The sequence below is a fragment of the Pelmatolapia mariae genome, linkage group LG15, assembly GCF_036321145.2.
Source record: "Pelmatolapia mariae isolate MD_Pm_ZW linkage group LG15, Pm_UMD_F_2, whole genome shotgun sequence".
Taxonomy (NCBI): Eukaryota; Metazoa; Chordata; class Actinopteri; order Cichliformes; family Cichlidae; genus Pelmatolapia; species Pelmatolapia mariae.
In genome coordinates, this window is record NC_086240.1 from 10,835,514 (window position 1) to 10,862,488 (window position 26,975).

At 39.5% G+C, this 26,975-nt stretch overlaps 1 protein-coding gene across 2 annotated transcripts in view; it reads right to left on the bottom strand.

Moving 5' to 3' along the window:
- Positions 1–26,975, bottom strand: part of si:dkey-71h2.2 (low density lipoprotein receptor adapter protein 1) — a 48,796-nt gene that overhangs the window by 18,081 nt on the left and 3,740 nt on the right. For both annotated transcript variants that reach the window (XM_063495613.1, XM_063495615.1), the window contains exons 2-3: positions 6,918–7,060; positions 3,378–3,490 (exon numbers count right to left, since the gene is read on the bottom strand). In XM_063495613.1, the coding sequence (XP_063351683.1) occupies positions 3,378–3,490; positions 6,918–7,060 (256 nt within the window). The remainder of the gene's footprint in view (positions 1–3,377; positions 3,491–6,917; positions 7,061–26,975) is intronic.

The window sequence follows — 26,975 nt, forward strand, 5'->3', positions numbered from 1 at the left end:
AAATCTTTAAATAAAATTATGAAAGAAGCCATGTCTCCATGAATGTTTAGAATCGCTGTCACGCCCTATATCCTCAAGTTAGAGATCGTACAGACACATGTCAGAACCACGTGTATCATTACAAGGTGCGTTGTCAGTCTGCATTTCAGCTCTGCTTTTCTGACCCGTATGCTCTGCTGATTGATATGCTGGCTGTTCCCTGAGAGCTCTTGTCAGAATATGAATCAGCAACGCTAGCCCAGATGGAGTCTGAACACCCTCACAATGTTCTCTGCTGGGAGCATCTTCTGTCTGCATGTTTTAAACAAAGCATGTTTTTAAAAGGATGACAAACATCGATTACTGTATTGGCGTTGAATATCTGGATTTTTCTACACCGGCGCATATAAAGGCCTCTCCAGAGTGTCAGTACTCAAAAACAAACCAGCCACTTGTCTACTGATCCAGTACGTGGCTGCATTAATCAAACTCCCACGTCTTCTCTTACACCTGCAGATCTGCAAATCTGTGCATGATCCAGTAACAGAAAACACACAGATTACTTATATTTTGAACTATACACAGGAGGATTTCTTCAGCACTGATTACGGTTCAAACATCTATAGGAATCCTTTGTTAGAGACTGAGCTAAGAACAAGAAGCTGTAACTTTAGCCTAGCATAAAGACTGGAGGTAAACAGCTAACCTGGCTCTTCTTGATAGAAAGCTGTCACACAAAACAGGTTCTGACATTTAATTTGGATTAACTGGATCTGGTGGATCTTTGGACCCCACCTAATGTGCACTTTTGAAAATTGTGTTTTGTTAGAAGCAGAAAATTTGACTTCTCCCTAATAGGAACTCTGCTTCATTATCATATCAATGGATGTTTTCCACTTCCTTCCTTATATATAAGCTCCATCACTGATCTGTAAACTACTGACGGGTATTATCATTACAATCCAGGGTGATGCCTGTGGTAGAAAATCATCTATTCACCTCCTGTGTGGTGTAATCCTTCACCGCTGTTAGCAGTTAGACAACAGCAGCTCTGCAAATCCTGGAACATCAAGCTTATGACAATAAGCTTTAACCCTTTAATATTAAAGTATCATACAGGCTACCTGGACTTATTTTTTAATTTTGGCTTTAAAATTACAAAATAATGATCATCTTTTTGGAACCACTTAAATTTTCTCTATAGCGAAAACGTTTCAGCAGTTATGATAATGTGAAGCGCACATGGTAACATCTAGACTGAGATTAATTTTCTGTGTTCAGACAGAGGACCTTGTGAAAGCTTTGTGCTACCACGATATGCCGAATATCCCCATAAAGCTTGTCTTCTCTCATTTCTGAAGCCCTTTTAATTCTGTCTGTGGCACAAATGGTAACAGAGTTATGATCATTTAAAAAGTGCCGATGGGGCGACGGCGGTGGGGGGGTTAAAAGCTATTGGATATTTTGAAACTGTAAAAGGTGAAATTCCACCCATACAGGTTAGTACTGCATTGTTTTGGGTGTGGATTGATGCAGTGGGAGAGTTATGGGTGCTGGCATCCTATTTTCTATGCCATGCACAATGCCCTCCTGTCTGTTTTCTAACCCCCACTAAGCTTCCCCTGAGGGGAAACAGGCTGGCTTTAACCCAGTGTGAATCCAAAATTAATTCTACAAACACACAAATTTACATACACACTCCCTGTGCAAGTTACATCCACAAAGTCTACCCAATGTGTGGACATATGTGCACATAACTTGTGTATTTAACTCAGTTCCCCCTGTGGATGCTACGCACTCTAAACACAGTCTTGATTTGCTTGATTTGAATTCTTTCACACTCTGCTTGCTTTCTTGGCCAAAAAATGGATTATGTGCAGCAAAAAAAAAAAAAGATACGAGGGGGTGGGGGGGATGGCTACAAGGAAGTGGAGGTGGGGGTGGGGTTCCATAAAATCTTCAGTCAACCCGAGCACGGCATGTGGTCCTTCACTGAGTCCTGTATCATATCTCGGCAAACAATCGAAGCTCGAGTTTCAGTCTAAGAACTCTGTTGTCCTGTGTTCAAAGCTCAGTTTAAGATAATTAGCATAAATATGACCTTTCTTTCCTTAGACAGTATAAAGGAAAAGAGGAGAGAAAAGAAGGAGATCAAAGACGAGGCAGGCTTCACTAGCCTGTGGTCTGTTACTGCTGATAAGGTGGATCAAGAGGGGATCCAGACCTACACCTGCACACACATCGATTCACCTTCACACACATCCGTCTTTTATCAAAGCTTGTTCTGTAATCACAGTCCAGCCATATGATATTTAGACTGTAATCCCCAACAACAAGAGGCCAAGGCTGTATTACAGAATGCTACCCAGAGAGGAGAAGCCAGCCAAACATATCATATCATATCCACACACACACAAACTGATTTGTTAGAGTGAAACCTAGCTTCTGTTCACATGAGGGATGTACTTATTGTGAAATTATGGGCTGATTTAGCCACTTTCTGTTATGTTTTTGTTGTAATTGGTTTCCTTTACCCTTTGGTGCCAGGCAAAAAAAAATATTTCATTACCCTATTGTTCAACATTTAGTCCAAAATTGATGTGACACAACAGATAATCATCTTGTGATGTACCCCTAATTGACCCACTCACCACAGCTCGAGCAGAAAACTGCTTAGTTTAATGCTGCAAAAGAAGCACGGCAATGGACAGAAGGGAAAATGACCTACATAGAAGGTCAAAAAAATGAAGCCATATCATAACAACAACAGCAACAAGACTTGTATTAAGAGCATTATATTAAAGAATGGCTGAACGAAGAATAAAATAAAGGACAAATAAAATAGCAGCAAATTATTATAGAAAAGAGGGGATAAGACAACCAATGACCTCTTGTAAAATGAATCTAAAAAAATAATTTTAGTGAATTTGAATTTAAATTGAGTTTGGTACAAATGAGTTCTCTGCTGGAGTGTTTGTCTCATTCAGTTCCAAATCCCTGCAGGTGTATCTGCTAACTCTGATAGCAAACTAGTATATTACATGCACAAGCTGCTTGGGAAGTTTGAACCAATGCTGGTACCTCTGCAAGGTTGTAGTCCACTATAATGTTTTCCACTTTAATCAGTTTATATCTACAGCACAGATAGACAGAGAGTACATTATAGCAGTACAGTAGAGCCTGAGAGGAACTGTTTCTGATAATGAATGTCAATTTTTATGAACCATGCTGATTGTTCAGTTTTTGCGATTTTTTTTTTTTAAGAAAAGAGCAAAAAATTGAAGTACAGGAAAATGGGGGAAGGGAAGTTCTCTGGGGAACATGAATATTAAAAAAATCTTAGTAATCAATCACTGTTGTGGACCAACAGGTTCAGGATAGAAATGCGATGGCCGTACCTGTAAATGGAGACATTCTCTATGAGGTCTGTGGTTTCTGTGTCTGTGATAACGATGCCTTTCGGTGAGACCGTCAGTGTTACTTTCCGAAACTTCTTAGCACCGGCTCTGGCCTGTGGATATTGAACACAAAACATATACAGTAATGTGCAAAAGTCTTGAGCCACCCCTCATTTCGTCCAGTGAACCAGACTTTATTGACATTTGTAATGTGGTCTTGAACAACAGTTCTCCAGGCCTTCTGAAGGTCTTTCAAAGTTTTGGAATGTTTTCAGTCCAGTCCTTGTACCTGACCATTTTCAGAGGTTTTTTTTCTTTTTGTTAAGATGCTTAACTCTCAAATATATATTTTTCAAGCATAAAGAGGTACCCAACTCAAGGGATGAACCTGTATCGTATGTACAAAAATAGACAACATAGCAAAGAAGGAACTTCAAGCAGTCTTTTTAAAGTGTATCTTTAAGCGCTTCGTTACTAGTAGCCTGTGTCATTTCTTTAGTTGACATGAAATAGTCATTTTGTACAACCAATCAAGAGCAGGTGAAGAGTATATGAAGGTCATGTCTTTAAGAAATAGAAATCAATCCATCAAAGACCTGACACAGGATCTAAGAGATGCATATAGCCCTTCAGTTGATCCATCTACTGTTCTCTCAAGCCTCATCAAAGATGGTTGAAATGGAAGCGTGGCTGTATTTATGCCAAATTAAATCAGTGGCAAGAGTTCTGATGGGGTGATGAATTCAAAATGACATTTTTGGTTCAAATTTCTGTCAACGTGTATGGATGAGGTCAGGAGAGAGGTACAACAGTGAGTATCTACAGCCATCTGTAAAACACCTTGGAGGCTCTGTCGTGGTTGCATTTTAGCCAGTGATGTTGGAGGTCTTGTCAAAACGAATGCAATTATGAACGCAGAAAAATATAGTCAGATCTAGATCCAACATGTAATATCATCTGGAACGTGTCTCAATGGCATGTTCCAGATAGTATTTTTGCACGACAATGATCCCAAACTTGCTTCAATAAAAGTATACCAGGATAGAAAAACAGACAATGAAACACTACCTTAATATTGTTGAGGCAGTGTGGGATCATCTTGATAAAAAATGGAATAAAAGGCAGCCAAAATCCAATAAAGAGCTTTGAATGTCTTTCAATAACTTAGAGAAGTATTCCCAAATACTAGTTAAACATTTTTTCTTAAAAAAGAGAGCCTGGCTATGTTGAGGAATAAAGGAGGCCATTGCTGCATCCGTTTCTCATTTTCCTATCAAAAACTAGGAAAATGAAGGGTGGCTCAAGACTTCTGCACAGCAGACGCACACTGTGTACACAAACATAGATGAAAGAAGATGAAGAAACTGGAGGAAATGTTGCCTCATAGAAGAAAATGCAGACCTTCTATGTCACTCTGACATTAATACGAAATGACCTTCTGATCAAACACTAAAAGCCCTCAACTTGTAAACAGTATGCTGTTAAGCAAAACCAAGCAGCCTGCTTTGTCCCAGAAATGTAGAGAATTTATAAAAAGCGACAGAATGAGGGGAGAAAAGCTGCAACATGCAGCCCAGAGTGAGCACTCCAGGTCGGGCCGGCAGCCACTGACTCCCCCTGAAACTTTACACCATCTGGACTTCCAGAAAATGCGGCCATAGTGCTGAGCTTTTGCCCTGCGTGAGTGACTGTTGACAGTGACAATAACCTCCAGACAATACAATTAAATAGCAAATGACAGCAGTTTTTTGCGACACTCAACAGATATCAGGCTAAGCATCAGTAGAGTGACCACCAATGAATAGATTAAATACATATAAATACAAATACATTTAAAGGACTACATAATTTAGTATGTCCATATGTTGAATTGTGTAAGAACTCTTTTATTCATAAAAGAATGATGGTGAGAAGCTAAAGATCAGTAGGAGTGAGATCTTTGCTTAAACAAAACTAGGACTTCTCAAGGACAATGGGAATGGTGCCATGGCTTGCTGTAGGAATTGTAAAACCCTGGAGATGGTGACAATGAACAATAGTCACTGCTTAGAACCACAACTCATAAAATAAGGGAAAATTACATTATAAGGGTGGGGAGAGCGTGCTGTAGCTGATTGTGGTAGCTCGTTCATGCAGGAAGCGCTAACGGCTACAGTTGCCGGCGTCATGTTTCGAGTGCCATGCCACAAGGCAAAAACCAATCTGTCAGCTTGAGATACGCCAAGTTCAGCCTTTCTCTATGTTTGCTTCCCCTGTCTTGTCTAATCATGTCTGACTGAAGCATGTAGTGAATGGAAAAGTCACTTATTTATTCAATATACCCATTCAGTTCAGTCAATTATAATGGTTACCAAGGGAACAGACTTTTTGTCTTGGTGTAAATCAACTGAATCTTAATCCCACCATTAGGTTTGGTTCAGTCTCTAATTGAGAGGCGGGGGATTTATGATTGTACTGCTGCCTGTGCCAGGCTGTTCATTCTGCAAAGAAACATCAGACATTTGCATTGTTGAGAAAGTGCCAAGTGAATAGGTGTGCAAGTGTGAGCGTTAGCAGAAACAGAAACATGAGTATCAATTTACATGCATAAAAACAATCCAGGAATTGGCTTCTTGGTATGTTTCTAAGTTGCCTGGTTTAAACGCAATGGTTTTCTTGTAGTTTCAAGAGAAAACTGCCAGCCGGCTGAACTAATGTGGAAAACCTTACCCAAAAATCCCCAGTATGCTGTTGGTAAGCACAAACATGAAAACAGAGATTGGCCTTCTGCATGTGTGCAACCCCTGATAATCCTGGATTAGCTGCTCTATTTCCATGCATATATGTGCAAACCTTGACACAGAGATAAACTTTGTAAACAACTTGGCAAGCGTATTACAGAAATTTAACTGTGAATGATGCTGATTACTTGGTTTAAGAGTAATCACAGTAAGCTGTTAAATATTTCGCAGAACGTCTCAATCAAAACATTTCCCTTGACTGAGCTGCTTATCCTTAATACTCACATAAGACAATAATCAAAGGTTATAGTTTAAATGATTCTGACAGTGTCCACAGTGATTTTGCTCCTCTTATGATGACAGTAAAATTCACTGACCCTTTGCTTGCTTATCTTTAAAACAATGTCCTGAGCCATTAAGATGACATGGATGAAATCTAAATTTAGCAATCAGTCATCTTAGAGTCATCTTAGAGTCACTCAGATAATGTGCACTGGAAATTGAAAGTAGATTGTCACAGTAATCCTCTAAATAAATATCACTGCAGTTGAAATGTTCACAGTTTCCCTCTTGAAACTTCAGAAATATGATTGTGACCTTTGTGGTCTGGCTAACTACATTCACTGTATAAGCAACTGTACAATGACAATAAAAACGTTCTAAGTTCTAAGTTCATGATCTTGATGACAGATTTTTGCTAATAGGGTATAATTTATACACTACTTAGTTTAGTAAAATCAAATAATACCAGCACAGCTCATATACTGACATGCATTATAATGCATTAGGTTTAAGCTTCTAATGGGGGATAGAGACTCACTGTGGCAACAATTCTGCGAATGGCAGCAGAGGCCATGTCCTCTCCTTTAGGCTGGCCCACCAGAGTCATACCCAGGTACTTCACGTTGAACACCATCCCCTCTAACAGAGTCTCCTTCGTGTCTGTCCAGTTCTCTGGCAGCTCTGGAAAAACAAGTTCATCACAAAATAAGGTGTTAAGTTACTTTTGTGGAAACCGACACACTTTCAAAATACTACATTTGCAGACTCACGCATATAACCTCAATTCCAAAAAAAGTTGTGACACTGTGGAAAATGGAAAACCAAAAGCAGAATGTAATAATTTGCAAATGTCACACATTCTGGAAATTTTTTTTTCACTCTTTCAGGATCAGTTTCTAGGTCAGCGTGGTCATTCTAAAGATTGCTGAGTAAACAGTTTACGGTACTCAGCCCCAGCAACGTGTGAGCTGGCAAAGTGACATCACTGCTCAGCAGATACTGGTATAAATATAGAGTCAGATTTTGTGTAACATTATAAATGTAAAACATGAACAGCTCTAAATATTTAAAATATCTCTGTGATATTTTAAATGTGACTAATTTGAACTTCACTTTTAAATCTAAATTAATTTTGAATGAAATGGGTAACCACTTTTGAATGATTGCATCATTACAGTAGAGAATAGTATGAATTTTAGTAAACAAAAACAAAACATCCACTGGCAAGCAAATCCAGTATCAGGGCTCTGATAAACTGCACAGAATGCCTGCAATATCCTGTTGTCTCTGCGATTCCCAACAGGTAGTACCAGCTGTCCTCGAGCTGACTATTGTAGGCAGTGTCAGTGACTGCACCCATGCAGAGAGCTGAAAATATCTTTCAGAGACACCTGGACACCCTACAGATGAGCAGCAGGAGAACAACAACTTACAAAACTGCTACAGGCCACATTCTGTGATAAAAACCAACAGTTGAACAAGGGAAACATATGAGCTACAGATTTTCAAATGACTCTTCCAACACCAAAGTGTGATTAAATTACAATAAATATAAAACATTAAGCTCTAGTGCTTTTCCACCTCTGTCTTTCTTCTCCATATAAATTCAATGCTGCTTACACAATTGAATGAAATGAGAGAGTGAGATTGACAAAAGGAATGAGCAAGAAGAGCAGGGTGAGGGAAAAGAGACACGCACACACAGTGTCCAACACTCTATTGGGATATACTGGCACTAAATTCTCCACATGGGCTGAGCCATCTGTCACTGGCAGACCCCATGCAGCTGTGAAGCGAACAGCAAACACCGCCATCCCCGTCCCACTGCTTCCAACGACTCTGAATTATTAACTAATCTTCAATCACACTGTGGGGGCTGTTTCAGAACCAGAAAGCACATTTGGTGTTATGAAATGCAAATTCTAAGGTACGCAGTGGCCAGCTTACTGCAAATCATTTGACAGCTCTGGATGAGAGGTGGCTGCTGATAAGGAGTCCCATAATTTGTCCTCCATGAAAGTTCTGCATTTAAATGTAATATATTTACAGTCCCGTGTGACCTAGCTCACTACTGCCTAGGAATGGTACTTGAATGATTTCCTGACCCCCTTCTCACAGTGGTGTCCCTTCTCACAGAAGGTCAAAGGGCAGGTTTGGCTACATGACAGGAAAAAGGGTTTCAGGCTTTTAAAGAAGAATACATGAAGGGAGAAATTAGATAAGGGACTCTATCCCTGGAAGGATTACTCACAAACAAATTCCATTGACTTTCACCGGCAAAGGGAGCAGGATTCTATATAATTACATTTTTGTTCTATTATGAATGGGTCGATGAGATTTTACTGAACTAATGCATTTAGGTTTTTCAAAATGTTACTGACCAAAGACGCAGATGTTGAAGGGAAATTAAAAAAAAAAAAAAAAGAGCACACACACATTTTTTAAAACACTAAAAACTGATATCAGTTTTTGACTGTTTGCTGTACCCCTCAATAATCTCTTCCTTCCACTGCCCATATATATCATTGTGCTGTGCTTCAGGCTATAGCATAGAGAAGAGACATGCGCATAAATGTAAAGTATGGTTTAAAAGCTGACAGAAGCTGCACACCCTTCCTAGCTTTCATAGTTAAATATAGCTTCAGAGAGCCACAGTATAAAATTATTTTTTACTTATGGTCTTAGGAAGGTTACATGAATAACTACATCTAACAAGTGTTATTAAAATTATATTCAATTCCATTCTCAGTTTAGTTTTATTTATATATTACCAAATCACAACAACAGTCGCCTCAAGTTAAAGAAAATATTAGAAAGAAGCCCCATCAGATGAGCCACTATGAGCAAATACATGGTGACAGTGGGAAGGAAAAACTCCCTATTAACAGGAAGAAACATCAAGGAAAACCAGCCTCAGGTAGGGGTAGCAATCTGCCGCCACCAAATGAGAGTGACACGAGGGAGAAATCAGTTTATGTTTTGTGTGTTTTAAAGAAAAAAATACCAGCTGAGATTGGCTTTTTTAACCACCAAATATCGGTATCAGTCTAAAAACCCAATATTAACCTAAATACATACAGATGTATTTTTGTTTGTTGTTTGTTTGTTTTTTACACAAACTGGTCAACAGATTACTCTCATGGGTGGAGTTGTCAAAAAAATATAGGCAATACTAATCGATAAAAAATTACTATCAGATAAGACAGCGGTCCCCAACCCCAGGGCTGAGTCGTTTGGTACCGGGCCGCGAGAGCTGAGGCTCGGGTGTGAAATGTATGGTTTTCAGGTTTTTTATCGTTAACTTGGTTCTCCTGGGTCTTTTCCCATGTTGTAGTTGTGTGTCTTATTTTAAAAGAAATATTTAGACATTACCATAGCAACCAAAGAGAGCATTAAGGGGCAGAAAGGAGGATGTTACTCTCAATGTTTTTGGCGCATTTCAGGAGGACGCTGCTAATAAAGTTACACAATTACACAGTGAATTTGTGTTTATTATTAGATTCACAAAACACCACAGTTTTTCTCTTGGTCGCATCATATTATTTTGTTGTATTTATCCGCGACACCTTAAAGGCCGGTCCATGAAAATATTGTCTGACATTAAACTGGCCCGCGGCACAAAAAAGGTTGGGGACCCTAAACCTAACCTAAAAAATAGGTTTTACGCTCTTTTCGCACACTATGTTTTTCATACATGTCTTACAGTTGTGTTACTCTATTTTTTTCACTATGTGAGAAATTAATGACATTAGTAAACTAGTATTATAATCCTATTCACAGTTAACTCATTTGTTGCACGGCAGCTGTGCTCAGGCAAAGCCCTAATGTTTACCACTGCTCATGGGCTAATCTGTTTTAAAATATTAATAAAATAGCTCACAAATAACAGAGGAAAAAAACACATTTTTGTAGTACACATGAGACAAATTTTTAACATTTCCTGTTTAGTTTTCATCATTTCAGGTAAGGGATAGCTGACTTTACCTGGGACATACACTTTTCTCAGTCTTTACCATCATATGCCTATTTAAGACCCTTTTACATCACAAATGTTTTACACAAAAAAGTTAGATTTAATTAACAAGTTAAGCTCAGCTCATAAAATCTGCCTCTGAAACAACAACTATGTTTTATTTTTTTGTTTTTTTTCCCCAGGCAATAAAATCTACACTTGTCACCAAAAAAATAAGACGTCTGTTTTTGTTTCCTCCTGTGCGAAATCAGGGGACCATTGTTTAAAAGGATTTTTGAGCCCGTCTGTCACAGCTGTCACTACAAACTGCATGCACGGTGTTAAAATAGAAATCCTGTCACACGGCGCTTCTGCAAGAGTGGCAGGGCTTAGAGATTGGTCAATCCAAAACAATTAAATACACTTCACCCTGTCAACTTTATTACCAATCTTTCAGTATCCATATGACTTTAAGTCATTCAAAGCTGCAATGCGTCAGCTTCTGGTCGAAAGATTTATTGCACAGTTTGGCTCTGTAAAAATGTCACAGCAATACAAAGCTGAAGTGCCACAGTCCATATTGTGTCTTCCCCAAGCTACACAAATGAATTATTAAACAGCTTTATGTTGATGCTGCAGGGTTTCCAATATATTATCTGCCTAAAAGAGGAGGTCTTAAATTTTTAATAAATCCTATGTGAGTCTACAGAAGGACTGGGACTGATAAGAGTGGCAGGAACAAGCAGAGGGTGGCTAATTGGATTTAACACGTTGAAGAAAATCCTCAGGACAACTAAAAATGCGAAATTTGAACTTTAAAGTAGGCGTGCGCGCATACATTCGTGTTGTGTTTGCGAGATAGTTCTCATCAAGGCCGATCAAATTTGGATGAGGACAAAACAAGATTAGGGTATGAGCGCGGCCTTGGCGGTGCACTGGTGACATTTGCATCTCTAACAAATTGATGCCTGGCAACACTTTCACACTGAGTACACTGCAGCAAGAGCACTGATTTCACTGTGTTCGCACAAAGGCTTCACAGTGGGGACACACTCTAAAGGAATCAGTGCATTACAACAAAGGCACAGAACAATTTAATAACATTTTCCTCCACGGGGCTTTAAGTGTATTCGCATAAAGTTACTTTATAATACTACCGCCTTGAGATGTTGAGAACTGTAAAATATTTCAGACTGTGTTAAACCAGCAAATGACAAGAGCAGCATTTCACAGTAGCTGATCTGACTCTGGGAAGTGCTGCTGTAGTATAATAGACGCCATGTGCTCTGCACGCCTTCAGCTACATGCCGTGATCACCAGCTGTCTTTCTGAGCTACACGCTCGGTAATTTAATTTGCTCTGAGAAGTCAAAATCATACCCAGGTGAATTCTGCCGCGGCTGAACACCTCGGCTGATGGCTAATTAATAACATAAACAAGAGTAAGCAGAGACGTACAGGGCATATGGACAAACAGGGGGCCGATACGCTATTTTCCTCGAGACGCTTAATCTCAGTTACTTTCTAAAACTGCAGAAACAAGCGTGACATCCAAATGCATTGTCTATTTTTTGCCTCCATCTCTTTACAGGAAAACTGGATATTCTTTCCTAGAATGTTTTTCGCAGCAACTTGACTAGAGACCAATGGATTGAGTACACCATCATCATATGAGTAGAGATACATTCAGCTTGCTTTAAGACCCCCGCTGACACCCCCATCCTCCACTTCCTTCTAGATGTAATCTTTTTGCCTTAGTGTTTTACTCATCTGATGGAACTTTGAATCTAGGACACCACCTTGACAGAGAAAATAGGCCGCACATTCAGGGAAGATGGTTGGCTGGGATGATGTGGGTGTATGAGGGGGGGATGTAACTGGTTTCCTGATTCTGCCTTGAGGGGAAACCAAGTAAAGCTAAGTCTTTTCATTCAAGCTCTCACTCTTCAAACTGCTTTTTTTAAATCCGTCCCCTAACTCACCTTATGCATCTTCAGTTCCTCTGGCACTAACTGAACGCACAGAATAAACTCCAGTTGTAGCTAATGAGAGCAGCTTGGGCTCCTCACAGCCAGGAGTGCAGTACAAGCTATTTCTCAAAGCCTGACAGCATCAAAAAAAAAAAGATATGAAAACGCAATCATGGGATCAAACAGATGATGTCTGAAGCAGCGAGGTGGTACTTGCAAATAGCATTACTAAACACCTTGGCTAAGCATCAAAAGAAGTGCATCAACTACAGTGGAATAGTAGACCCTGCACACTCAGCTTGAGTAGTACATAAAAAACCCACACATTCACCAACCCAGAGTACAAAACATCATGTCATTCTATTTTAAACCCTCACAATCACAGCTTTTGATTTCCTTCACTGGCCTGCCCTTACAGTGATAGATAAACCTGACATCACAAGAAAAAGGGTTAGGGTTATTAACAGAGCGCCTGATTCAATAGGAAGGAGAAGGAAATAAGCTTTACTAATAAAAACAACAGCCACGTTACTTCAACGTGTTTATGCAAAAGTACTCTAGATAGAAATAATATGATTGTATCCAGGTAGTCCTCTGAAAAATTTCAGCTTGGAAGACTAGATAAAAACCATGTTTGTACCATATGCCCTAAGAGATATGCACTTTTCTAATGGAATCCCAACTTGTGGTCAGCTGATCGGAGAAGCTAAAATCTATAAGAGCTGCACCGATTGGCCGGGTAGGGTCTACAGTCGCTCGGTTTTCAGAGTTTTCAGCCTGGACTGGTGACCTGCTGGTCAGCCCTGTCATGCCTGTGCAACACTGGCACAGCAGGTAAATAGTTGCTCGCACAGTCACTCTACAAGCATGGCTATAGCTGTTAGCGAGTTCTTCACTATGAGTGAACTAAACCATGAGGAAACATGACATCTGTCATAACAACATACCTAATTAGACACTTAAATACCCTTCATCCAGCTGAACACAGCTAACAAGGGGGAAGTAGCTAGCTTTAGCTTTATGCACTACCCCTCTTGTCTAGTTTAAAATGCATAAGAATATAGCTTCTCGGAAAAGAAGCTGAAACCCAACAGAAAAAAGAAAACAATGGATTTGGGTTGACACTGGTTCAGGTTTCTATTATTACCTTTATAATAACAACTTAAACAAAGCTACTGTTCTATTTGCTTCTAAGCTACTGTTTAATTTAAAATTTCTTGAGAGCTTGAAAAACCTTTTTATTCAACTGATGACTTTTGACATTCACACTTAAGTGTGATGCTTTTAATTTTCCCGGCCAGAAAAAGAAAACTTTTGGTAGATTATTAAATCAGAAGACTATAAAGTGATTTTTAGTGGATACAAGCCAACAAGATTCAGTTTGTACTTTGTAAAACATATATATTTTATAATAGTTGCATCAAGCTCCTGAATTTAGAAAATTTCATTTACACCAACTGTAAGAATTCTCTAGCGTAAAATAATTTAGGTTAATAAACCAGCAATTTTCCCCAAAGGTTTGTCCGTGAATCCGTGCTAGTGTCCCTCTTTCAGCATAATGTCTCTTTCAGCACACCACCCCTTGCTTTTACTTAAAAAACTGTATCTGCTGTTAATGCTGATTGAATTATCTAGCATGGCTGAGCAAATGGAGCAGAAGCAAAGTGGGAGGTGTTCTGCTGAGTGACTGACATGGGCTGAGCCTCTGTAATAAAAGACAGATAAGAAAGTAAATAATAGCAAAGAAAGATACCACCTAATACCACTCGTCATTAATGTGTTAAGCACTTTGTTCCAGCAAAAAGGGAAAAAAAATCATGACTGTATTCAAAGCTTAAAAAAACAATCTGCAGGGCCTTTAAACCACTCTAACTAAGACATAATATCTTGTTTGTGTAATACATACAAATTTTGCCAAGTTAGGCTTTTGTGGTCTTAAAAGAATGTTGGGACTGTTATTGATGTTCCCATCTAGATCTTGATTATGAAAAGCCAATTATGTCCTGAATGTTAATTGCCATAACTGTATTTATTATGCAAAACATAAACCTCAGTTCTCCCATCACAAAGCCTTCCAAAGGTTCCGTGAATCCTTAATAAGAAAGCATTAAACTGACATTTGGGGATACAGCAGTGAAACGCTCTTATCTTTTCCTCAAAAACTAGGATGCTTTCTCCTCAGAAGTGTCCAGAGAATAAAACGGGATTAACATTAAGGTTATTTTGTGGACATGCGTCATTACACGGTCAAATTAAAAGCCAACACAGACGTTTAGGGTTTGTTCCTGGATGATTTCCTGCACTCTATTTATAGCTGGCATCCCAGTGAGAAAATTGTGCTAATATTTACTCTGCAGACAGTGACAGTTGGTGTGTGGCTGGTATGATACTGTGCAGGAGGACTGAGCCAGATAAGCAGACAATGATTAAAAAAAGAGAGAAAGAAAGAGCCACATGGATTCATGCCATCATACAGAATTCAGTGTGTAATGGCACCAGAAAAACTGAAAACAGCATTCGTTTTAATCTAGTAACTGTTGTCTCTTCTGGAAGAAGACGTAAAATGTTGCAACATGCTGTATCTATTTGGAACAAATGGTACTGGAAAGAGGTTGGGATTGTTTGCTGATCAGAAATCACAAAATCATTATATGTGTGCATTTTATCTTTATATTTACATGTTTTTACATGTTAATACATTAACTATAACTTGTTTTAGGGCAGTGTAATGACAAGCTGCCATTACCATAAAATATTGCTACTGATAATGTAAGTAACCACTGCACAAACTACAATGACACTCAGGACTGCTGTATTGATACACATCGTTAACACATTGCCATGTTGGGAATAAATGAACACACAATGCTTTTGCAGTTTATCCTTCATATTATTGATTGCTAGTATGTTGGAGTGCAGTGAGTCATTTGATCATAGGAGGGACACGGCTGTATTATTGTATTACATGTATGTATGTTTAGCTTAATGTTAGCTAGACATTTGCTCTCTACAGACTCATGCTAACCTGAAGAAACAAACAAACTTACCTCTGCCTCCTCACAGGGAGTTTCTGGGAGGGTAACATAAGTGGGGTATAGACACAGGTGTGCTTGGTTCTACTGTTGTAAGCGTATTTACTTTTTTATATTTACTTCCAAGTGAATTTGCTTGTGGCTGGCTGTGAGCTCTGGATAGCTTTAGCCACTTTGTCTTTGTTAGCCTCTTTAAATTGCTCATGTCTGATAAACAGTGGTGCCATGGTTAGCATTGGCCCATCACAGAAAGGATGTCCTGGGTAGAGCAGGGCGATATGACCAAAAATATTTATCACGATATACATTTGAAAATTTGCGATGACGATATAACTGACGATATAATTGACACTAGACAAAATACTTTACAACTCCACAACTTTATTAGTGCAAAAAAAAAAAAACCATCAATGTATTTTCACTTAAACAAGCAGCTGTTTTTTATGTGCATTAAAGTTATATAAAAATTTAACAGTGCAAATGCAAATTCCTTGCTGACAGTTTAACCAAAAGGCATTTCCAGTGGAAACTGGCCGACATATCCTCAGTATAACCATGTTTAATATCCACAAAACTTATAAAAGACGTTATACACACACAATACGGTAATATTATGTTGAAGCACAGTACGTATCACTCCGTGAGGCTCCTGACTACGGTAGCCGTAATGCTCCGACAATCCATCAAGCGGTGCGGGTTCGTAGCTTAGCAAAGTTGTACTAAAACATTTGACAGATTTCCGAGCGCCGTGTACCACATAAAATCGTTTGGAGATCAGTAAACACAACCAGAATTCATACATAAGGCACACGGAATTATAGGGGGCACTGTCGATTTTCAGAAAAATCAAAGGATTGATTTTATGTGTGCCGTATTTTCCAAAAAACACGGTAATAACGACGGCCCGCTAGCATGCTCTACCAAAAATAGTGCTTTGTTGTGTATCTGACGGACGAAAGCTAAACCAGTTCCACCACTGAAGTTGCAGCATTTTTACAAACCAATTCTGGTTCATCCGTTTCATTCAACGATCCGCTTTCGCCCTTCTCATTCTCCGTCGCCGCCGTGCTTTTTCCGCCATGTGCGTATGAAAACAAAGGCACTGCGCATGCGGGTTTTACCCATATTCTATCGCGATATTTCATTTTCTAATTGTTGCCCAACATTATACCGGTACTACCGTGAACGGTATGATATGGCCCAGCACTAGTCCTGGGATCAAATCCAGTCTTTATGTGCGAATTTGCATGTTCTCCTCATATCAGTGTGGGTACTCCAGCTTCCTCTCACAGTCTAATAACATGCATGGAGTTATGCTAATTGGTGATTCCAATTTTATCAAGCATGACTGGTTGTCTGTGTCAGTGTTAGCCCTGTGACAGATTGATGACCTGTCCAGAGTGTACCTTGCCTCTCACCCTGTGAAAGCTGGAATAGGCTCCAGCACAACCCTGAACTGAATAAGTGAAGGAAAATAGATGATTAAGTTTGTTGAAGCAGGAGTTTTCATAGTGTTTCCCCAGTAGTTTACTTTGGCAAACTATGTGCCTTCCCCGTTCACAGCAAAGAACTTGTTAACAGCAAAGTCTCACTATCTTCTCGCTACGAGAAGATTTGCCTGCGCAGCTGTGCATGTGTTGCACATTCGTATGAAAACCATCAGATCCTGGTCCCCGGCTGGTTGATTGAGTTGTTTGGTGGAAAATAAATGTGCTTCAACCTTTCAAACTCCTGCTGGATTTTCGTCCCGTTTCGCTTCAGCCAAGCTCACAGGCAGCTTGTTTTATATAATCACTAGAGCCAGCTTTCTAAGAACCCCTCTCACTCATTTTACTGAGAATATGATACTTAGGTCTAGGAAGATGGAAGGAAGACGGGATACACTCGTGCCTAGAATGTAACTCATGCCCTACACTTTTGTTTTTAACAGCATGTCCATGATTGTTTCCGAACATTCATCAAGTAGCTTTAATTTTGCATATTTAATCAGACCTTAAACATACACCTGTTAGGTCAGAAAAGCGCCATTTAAATTGTTCAATTAGTTGTCTTACTATGCAACACAGAGCAGCCCTCGTTTGTCAAACAGGGTGTGTACAGTTTCTTGAGTTGTGGTCTAACATTGACTGAAGGGTACTAAATATGGAGGTGACTTGCACTTTAAGTGTCCATTAGAAACACCCTGAATCATCTGAGTGACTCAGCATCCACCCTTGTTTATACATGTAGAGCGCTGTGTCTGTTAAATTATGTGATTTCCATACAGGTCTGAACCACTACGGTCAATACCCAAGGATCTGAAATAACACTGCATCCTAGATTTATTACTTTACAACTTTTTAGATTGTAGCAATTGCTTGTGAAAGCACTAAACTCAGCCACAAAGGACAGACTGAAAACTACTAACTGTATAATTATGTATGGAGAGAACAATGATAGTCATCACCTATAAAATGATTTTACATCAACGTTCACTAGAGGGAAAGTAAACATTTCCAAAGTCATGGCAAGTTAACACAGCCACAGAAGAGACACTTTAATATCGAAGCTATTTCCTCGCGGCCATTTATTCATAAAGTATAATCGCTCTGCACCATACAAGGATTGTTTTCATTAGCAATTCAAACAGGGCGTGATTTTCTCTGCGCTGATACGAATCTGTTCCCCCAGGAGTTCTCCAGCTCCCATTTCAACATCTTCGTCAACTATAAATAGCCTCCCAAAAAGAAAATCTATTCAGGAAATAATAGGTTTATATTTAATATTTTGTTTTCAACTCAAGACTAAGGCTGTGACTCAAATGAAAAGAGGAAAACTAGAATCCCCACATTCCCCAGTGCTAATCTCAAGCTGAGTTCAAGGGACAAACAAAGCAGTCATTACTTTTCCCATCCATTATCACACCAAAGCAAAACAAGTCACCTTTGAGAGCTGCTGATCTCATTTAAGACAGTGTATCTCTGCACCCCTTTAATAGATGAGGGCATCTCACAGGAATCCCTTCTAATGCAGTGAAGCACTTCAGACCCTTCCATCTGACTGATGGATGTTAGTCCGGCAAGTACCAAATACAATTCTAGGGTGTTACGCCTTTGGGATAACAAGATAAAGGGATAATCAATGTGAGTGCTTGAGCTGTGCATTTGGAAACGACTGATTTCAACTGTATACATTTTCCTGGCATTTTTGCCTTTCCTCTATATCAACTTGTGAGTTTCAAGATCCTTGGCTAGATTTCCAGAATGCTGCAGGCACTCCACAGGCAAGGTCATATTTTTTTAATGTGTTTGCCTGTTTGTTTGTGTGCCTGTAACTGTGTAGTGGTTAGTGCACTCGCTTGGCAAGCAAAAGGTCGCTGGTTTGATTCCAGCATGAGATACAAATCCCCTTTGGGGTTGCATCAGGAAGAGCATCCGGGGTAAAAACTCTGCCAAAGCAAACATGCAGTGCGACCCCCTTCTGGCAAGGGAGAAGCCGAAAGTCTGATATTATCCAGCCACAAATACTGATGGCCATTTCCTGCATTTAGGAGCTTATTTTGCAATTTAGCAATACTCAAGCAGCAATCTTGAAGGTGGTAAAAGCTGCAAAACCCAATGTGAGTTTGCCAAAAATAAAGAAATAAACATGTTTAAAGACTGGTACAACAAAAAGGTTTAGTCACTGCAGCCAATTTCCCCCCTTTTGTGGCAAATGTAGATGGGTTGATTCTTTTTCAAACTCTTTTGTTTAGATTTTATTGAGGCTTAAAGGTATATATTATTAGTCGCATGGCCACTTTGAGTAGTGATTCGGCGCTGAATCAAAATATCGACATCGCAGCGAACAGGGACGCACCTTGCTACACATGCTAGGTAGCGCGCACTGCTATTAGCTGACTTCCCATGTTTCGATCCATCTAAACATGGTTATCTTACCTTAATTATCTCAGGATTGTAACTGCAAAGATGCTGAACCTGAGCCTTCAAAATGGAAACTCCAAAACCACAGATTGCATAAAAGGATAGCTGTAGCTACCAAAACAGCAGCCGCTGGTTTCTAAGTTGTATTTTGAGATGCCATGCCAGATCTCAATAATTTAAACCCTAAATAATATTATCTAAAAGAATTCAGAATTCATCAAACAGCAATTTTCAGAAGCTTTTAAAGCCAATATTCATCAGCTAGCCTCATAATTAATACCAGTATGATCAGAGGAATCCACTGAAGTATAACTAACTTATCTGAGCTGGGTTAAACACTTCCAGCTCATCTTAATAAACTGCAAAATCAAGATAACATGTCTTATGATAAAACGTCTACTGGGATTTTTGATGCTTTGTTTCATTAATAACAAACAGAATGGGTTTCTGTACAGCGCTGACGACAGGCGTTTTCCCCTTTTAGTGTGACAGCATAGGGTTATTTTTAGGAGTGGGCTCCTCAGCTCTCAGTGCTGAGCTCAGGCAGGGACATGACGTGTCGGAAATGGTAAGGGGAGTTGAATTTTTCAGAGGTACAGAGCAGATATGGGATTTGGCTCTCCAGTGGAGGGACAGGTTCAGCAAGATATGCATACGTGCACACGCACACACAGAAGATGCATCTGCAATACTTAATCTCTCTCCTACATATACAAACACACACACAGAATAACAATCGACAACATGCTCATAAAGACTCTTACACTGGAGTGACAGCATATCCTATTTCATAGACACCTGTCACAGGCATCAAACAAGACAGAGCACTCAAATGTTTGGACTTCACACAGTAAACAGGAAGCTGTATTTGTGTGAGTGTGTGTGCACATTATAGCGGCTGTGTGAACAAGGACCTCTCCCGAGATAGGGGCTCTCAGTTTCTCTCTGTTGCATAATTCTCTTCACTGCAGGCCAGGGAACCTTGTTGGTGCTAAAAACACTCCAGAGAGAATGCACCGAATAACAGAATAACATTCAGCTCTCTTTAAGCCACTAAAACAGTAGTTTGGCTGCACATGTTACTGTTTATAAAGGGGAACGGGGACACGTGGGAGTGAATGGCCGTTACTGATGTACTGGATGAAACTGTTAATAACCCCAAGGCTTTAAAAAATGAATTACCAAACATAAACATTTATAGCAAAAATTCTACTGTGGACCACGAGAAAACATTACGCTTGCCACAACACAACACAACACAAAGGTGGGGGGGGTTCACAAAGAAAATCAATATAGAATATGATGTGCAGCAGTTTTTAATAACATGAGGCTGAGGTTTTAAAAATCAATATTTGTGGAGTGAACCAGTGAAGAAAATAAACCTGCTCGCTTCAAATGTAACAGGCGCAAGACAACATGTGGAAGAGCGAACAAACAACGTCGTGAAAAATCTGATTTACTTTCTGAATGTTGGCTGAAATAGATACAACATATAGAAATGTACGTAAAGGTAACATCTGTACCACCCTTTCCCGAAAAATTAATAATACGATATGTGAAATTAAATCAAACCTTAAAGTATTAATACAGAAATTATTACGCTGTGGAATACTACAACTCATCTTTGAATGAGGCTTCCTTCAGTTTCAAAATATCCACCGCAAACAGGGGGTTATTACACGTGACATGTGACAACATCCCAAATCCATTTAATACTGCATATTCTCTTGGCTGTGGAAAAACGAAGACCAAAACTTCACCTTTGCAGCCTGAACTGGGTTTACAAGAACATGAAGCAAAGCGGCAAAAAATATGGAGGATATGCTAGTTTATAAATGTACTTCCCCTACCTAATACTACCAGGCAGAAATAAAAAATACACACTAACAAAACAAAAGAGTATATTACACAGTCAGTTCTATGTCTCTGAGCTAAATTTGTGCTAAAGGCAAAGCAATGCTTTGAATGAAATGCAAACAATGAGCGTGCCGATATCCTCACAGCGGCAATGCCTGCAGGCTGGTGTTAAGTGGACAAAACACATTTTTACAAAGATCATGCCCATATTTGCTAGTTTGTACAAAATTAGCACGCCGCTTACCAACCCCATTTATTAGCTGTACCATGCTAGTATAAAAATGAGATTTAACAAGATCCTGAAAACATTCCTAAGAGATTTTGATCAATATTGACATGACAGCATCACACATCAAAGCTCCTGTTCCACCACATCACAAAGATGCTCTGTTGGATTGAGATCTGGAGACTGTGTTGAGTACAGTGAACTAATTTGTCTTTTATGCCATTTAAATGATGCTCTGGTGGCAATGAGGGACCCAAAATGTGCCCAAATATATCTTGCACACCAGTACACCACCAGCAGCAGCTTGAATCATTGATATAAGGCAGGATGCATACATGATTTTATGTTATTTATGCCAAATTCTGACCTATTCATCCATCTTCTCCTGCTTATACAGGGCCAGGTCGCGTGGGCAGCAGCCTAAGCAGAGAAGTCCAGACCTCCCTCTTCCCAGCCACCTCCTCCAGCTTGTCTGGGGGAACACCAAGGCATTTCCAGGCCAGCCGAGAGATATACTCTCTCCAGCGTGTCCTGGGTCTGCCCCAGAGCCTCCTCCTGGTGGGACATGCCCGAAACACCTCACCTAGGAGGCGCCCAGGGGGCATCCTTATCAGATGCCTGAACTGCCTCAACTGGCTCCTTTCGATGTGGAGGAGCAGAGACTCTACTCTGAGCCCCTCCCGGTACTTCTCACCCTATCTCTAAGGGAGAGGGCTTCGAAGGAAGCTCATTTCTGCCGCTTGTATCCGCGATCTCGTTCTTTCGCTCACTACCCCACAGTGACCATAGGTGAGGGTAGGAATGTAGATCGACAGCTAAATTAAGAGCTTCGCTTTTACACTCAGCTCTCTCTTTACTATGACGGGCAAGTACAGGGTCCGCATCACTGCAGCCACCATGTGAGAAATTCCCAGTAGATCAGCAGTTTCTGAGATACTCAAACTAGTCTGCCTGGCACCAACAAGCATGTCCCATTCAAAGTCACTTTAATCAGCTTCCCTCTCCATTCTGATGCTCACTTTCAACTTCAGCAGGTCGTCTTAACCATGTCTACATGTCTGATTGAATAGAGTTGCTCCCAAGTGATTGGCTGATTAGATATTTGTTTTAACAAACAGCTGAACACAGTACAATGGAAAATTTTGAAGTGACATGGCCTGGTATAACACAGAAAGGCTTTGGATCAGCAAAGTGATTCATCCTCATTTGGGTGCCAAGAACAATAACATTTCATCCATAAAGTAGTTACTGAGATATTTTAGCCAGAACAAAAATGGTGGACTGATACTTTCATTTTTCACCATCTAGAACGTAATGACAGTCGGTTGCTAGTCAACAAGTCTTCAGATTACTCGATTATTTTGCCTCAGAGTTGAGGAGTTTTATTTAGCGACCAGCCGCTTCATGACGCTGACATTTTTTTCTCCCATTGTCGCTACAAGTCACTGAATTTCAGTGACATTCTGTGGTCTCTGGTTGCCACATGCCTGCCAGTCTCTTCCTGTGTAGGCGTCCCTTTAGACTCTCACTGCAAGCATGGCTAAAAAGGTCACACGCCAAGTACCAGGGTATTTGCTACTAGAAGCCTAAAATAACATTTCTAACACAACATGGCATTTATATATATACATATATATATATATTGTCAGTTTCCTCATAAAACAATGCCTGAAAAAAATAATCAAACAAACTGTAGCGGAAAAAGGCTATGCAGAATTGTGAGATAGGTCTCTGTGCTTTTGACAGTAATCCCACTAATCAGACTGCTGGGGCGATAGAGCTCATGCATTTCCCTTCTGAAGTGGAATGCTCGAAAAGACACTCAGACAAAAACATCTCTGCTGTTATCTATGCAACTAAAAAGCACTGATTTGTGTTTGAAACGTGGTTGTAGATGAAAAAAAACTTTCAAAAAGAAAAAATATAATGTCTGCTCAATTTTTTTTTAAATCAAAGACTTTATAAAGACGTTAGCTGAAATTACAAGAAACACAATGAGATCCTATTTTCAGTGACAGTGTGGGTTCAGTTAGAAACACAGTGGGTTAAATAATTGAAAATCTTTACTGCAAATAATAGCTCACAACTTAGATAGTACTAATTTTTGAAATAAAAAATCCATTAGACAGGTTTCTTGCCTTAAAGCACGCCCTGTAAAAACTCATTAGCAGCTTTTTATCGTCTAATCTATCATCAGCATGCGACTGGTGGGACTGATGAGTAGTGAACATGAATTATGCAGACTATAGGTGGGAAATCTGCTCACTCAAATCATCATCTGATGTACTGGAGCTCAGCTAATGGCATATACTGGCTTAACTGATCCTCTAAATCACTGTGTGCTTATACATGAACCCTAGTAAGTGCAAAGAGAAATAAGAGTGCCTCTACTTTTAGCAGAAGAAATCCAAAAGCACAGCAACATCTGCACTGTATATAAGACTAAATATATGCACTATTCTTGCTCCATTTGCCTCTTTCTGGGTGGATGATGTTCTTTAGTGCAACAGTAAATGGGACAGTGCTGGTTGTGTACTTTATGCTAATACAACCTTTCCTAAAGATGTCATGTTAAATGAATCAGGTCTCTACACTGAAGTAGCCAGTGCATTGAATCCATGCAGTCTACAGACATATTTGTACTGGTTTACTGCCAGGACTGCACTATCCAAAGCCAAGTACACTGACTTTTTCCCAAAACATGTTGCTGTTGACTTTTTCATTTATAAATAGTTTTAGCACTGCCAATGCTGTGCTGTATCAGGGTCAAGAGTCATGTTTAAAACCTGATCACACACAAGGATAGCCACATGGCTACATCTGGTATTAAAATATATATATATATATATATATATATATATATAAAAAACTAGTTTTGTTTTGTTACAGTGCAATGAAAACGTATTTTAGGCATGAACAAAGTCTAGAATTTTATTCGGCCAATCATAATTTTGGTTTTGTTGTTTTGTTGATGTTGTGTGTTTTGCATCATCGTCCTTCAGCATAACTTCCTATAAAGCTCCACTTGAGTTTCACGCCATGAACTGATGGCCAGACATTCTCCTTCAGGATTTTCTGGTAGAGAGCAGAATTCATGGACTGTCTAGGTTCTGAAACAAAGCAGCCCTGGACCATCACATTACCGCCACCATGTTTGACTGGTACCATGATGGTCTTTTTATAAAATGCTGTGTTAGTTCTATGCAGATGTAACCATACTCAAACCTTGTAAAAAAATTTAGTTTTGATGTTATCGGTTCACAGAATATTTTTCCAGAAGTTTTAGGAATCATCAAGGTGCTTTTTGGTTCCTCCTGGCTGAGCTCTTGGAGTGCCGTTGCTGGCATTGTAAACTTTTATAGACAGAGATGTCAATGACTTAGTTTCTCAGATGTTCTTGGGTTTCTTTAGTTGTGCTGATTTTTGAGATCTTTTAGCCAACTTCACTTTGTCAGACAGGTTCTTTTTAAGTAAATTCTTGATTTAACAAGTCTGGCAGTGATCATGCCAGGCCAAAACATGCGGTTAATCACAGTTGATTCATGATTTAACAAGAGGGCTGTTCAATTTTCACATAGGGTGAGATACATTTTGATAGCTTTTTGCTCATTAATGAATGAAATCTACTCAGGTTATCTTTGATCTGAAACATATAAACACAAATTAAACACTCTCACACTCACATCGTGCTTCAGTTCATCTGTTTAATTTAAACAACATGGGTTGTTTTGGGTTTTTTTTTAAATCTGGGACTCCAATATTTTTTTAATATATTCCAATATTTTAGTCTTGAAACTAAAGAAGTTTTTCAGTTGTCTTCAAGAAACTTAAAAAAGTCCAGTCGCTTTTCTATGCAAGCTCCTTAGATAACACCACATAATGTAATTAGTACTTAATAAAGCTATGTTACTAGTACTTATTTCTGGATCCTAACACAGCTCTGACTGCTCAATCAGTCACTAATTCATCATCTTATTTATCACATTCAGATCCTGGGAACCCTCTGTAAATTGATCTTTACTAATCCTGGTCTTCAGTCCTTTATTGACACTCCCTTCATTCTTCCTTAATGGTGGAGGGGGACTATGTTTCCTCTTCCTCTTCCTCCTCACTGCTATCTCTCTGGGTCACGGGTTCCTGAGTCTTAATGAGCCACTGAGAGATAATTGCTCCTTCAGGACAGTGTTAACTGACACCAGTGTCTCCTGGATGACATTCAGTCAAGCCATTCAATATAACCAAGGGCTATATTCACAGCCAGAGATTGAACCTAATGACTCCTGAGTCCACCAACTTCAGATCGAGCTATGATCCAAACTGCAAAGCACAGGAAACAAATTGCATATTCTGACAGTTTGTTCAAAGCCACAGGGCTTGAGAACACAACAGAGAGACACCAGAGATTCTGTTAAGGATGCTTGTTGTCTTCTGTTTTCTTCTTCTCACATTGATCACACAGCTACGCAGCAAAAAAGAAGATATGATCCATTACAAAAAGCACTTATAAAATGCAATACTAAAGCAAATTACGCAGTCTTGCTTGGCTTCAGCCCAGTCTCCTCCAGTCACAGCATTTTGAACTGATGCAGCAGGGACATCCTTTAGTGCCAAGGGCAAGTGTGTGTGACTTCTAAGACACAGGAAAGGTCTGTACTGCTACTGTGTGACGTGATGCAAAGGGACGGCCTGTACTCAGGGTACATGCTGTGTCCTCTTCCATGCTGCCAGTGGCTTTGACCTCAACAGATGACAATGGGCAGCCACAGTGGGCGACTAGAAAGTGCTGCACATGTCAGTTTTCCACTTGCTAAAGGACTAAAGACTGACTACATTTAAGGTGGACCAAATAGATCACTTTATTTTAATAAGTTTTAATAAGGTGGCTGGTTAAAAATAAAATTGTTATTGTGCATTGTTTTTGTCTTTTTATTTTACTAATGAAAAGAGTGTTCACTCTTCATTTCATAGAAACCTATAAATATGTTATATATATCAAAATTTTAAAGTGCTTTAATTCCACAGCTATTCACAGAGGGGGTTCGTGACTTTCACATGGTTGATGGTAGGTAGCAGTGGCCGCAGTGACTCCAGAAATGCTCGCAAAAGTGTGGGACGGGTTTGACTACTATATGGACATATATCCAGAGGGGGACATATTGACCACTTGTAATAAAATAAATAAATACATTTTTGTTATATAGGGTGTATCAAAAAAGAACCACACAATTTCAAAAGGGTAATTCAATTCAGTTTTTTCAATTCAATTTTATTTATATAGCGCCAATCATAACAACAGTCACCTCAAGGTGCTTTATATTGTGAGGTAGACCCTACAATAATACATACAGAGAAAAATCCAACAATCAAATGACCCCCTATGAGCAAGCACTTTGGCGACAGTGGGAAGGAAAAACTTCCTTTTAGCAGGAAGAAACCTCCGGGAGAACCAGGCTCAGGGAGGGGCGGTAAATTAAGTGCAACCTTACAGTGGTGGACAATTAGAGGTCAGGAGGCAATTAAATTAATCAGTGTAACACTCCAGACACAAGTGATCATCCAATTAAATTCCTCTGTCTCATTCCACCTTCACACTGGAGTCTCATTTAACCTATTAAGCCCCAAGCCTAACTGATCTCCCACCTTTGCCCCCCGTATCAG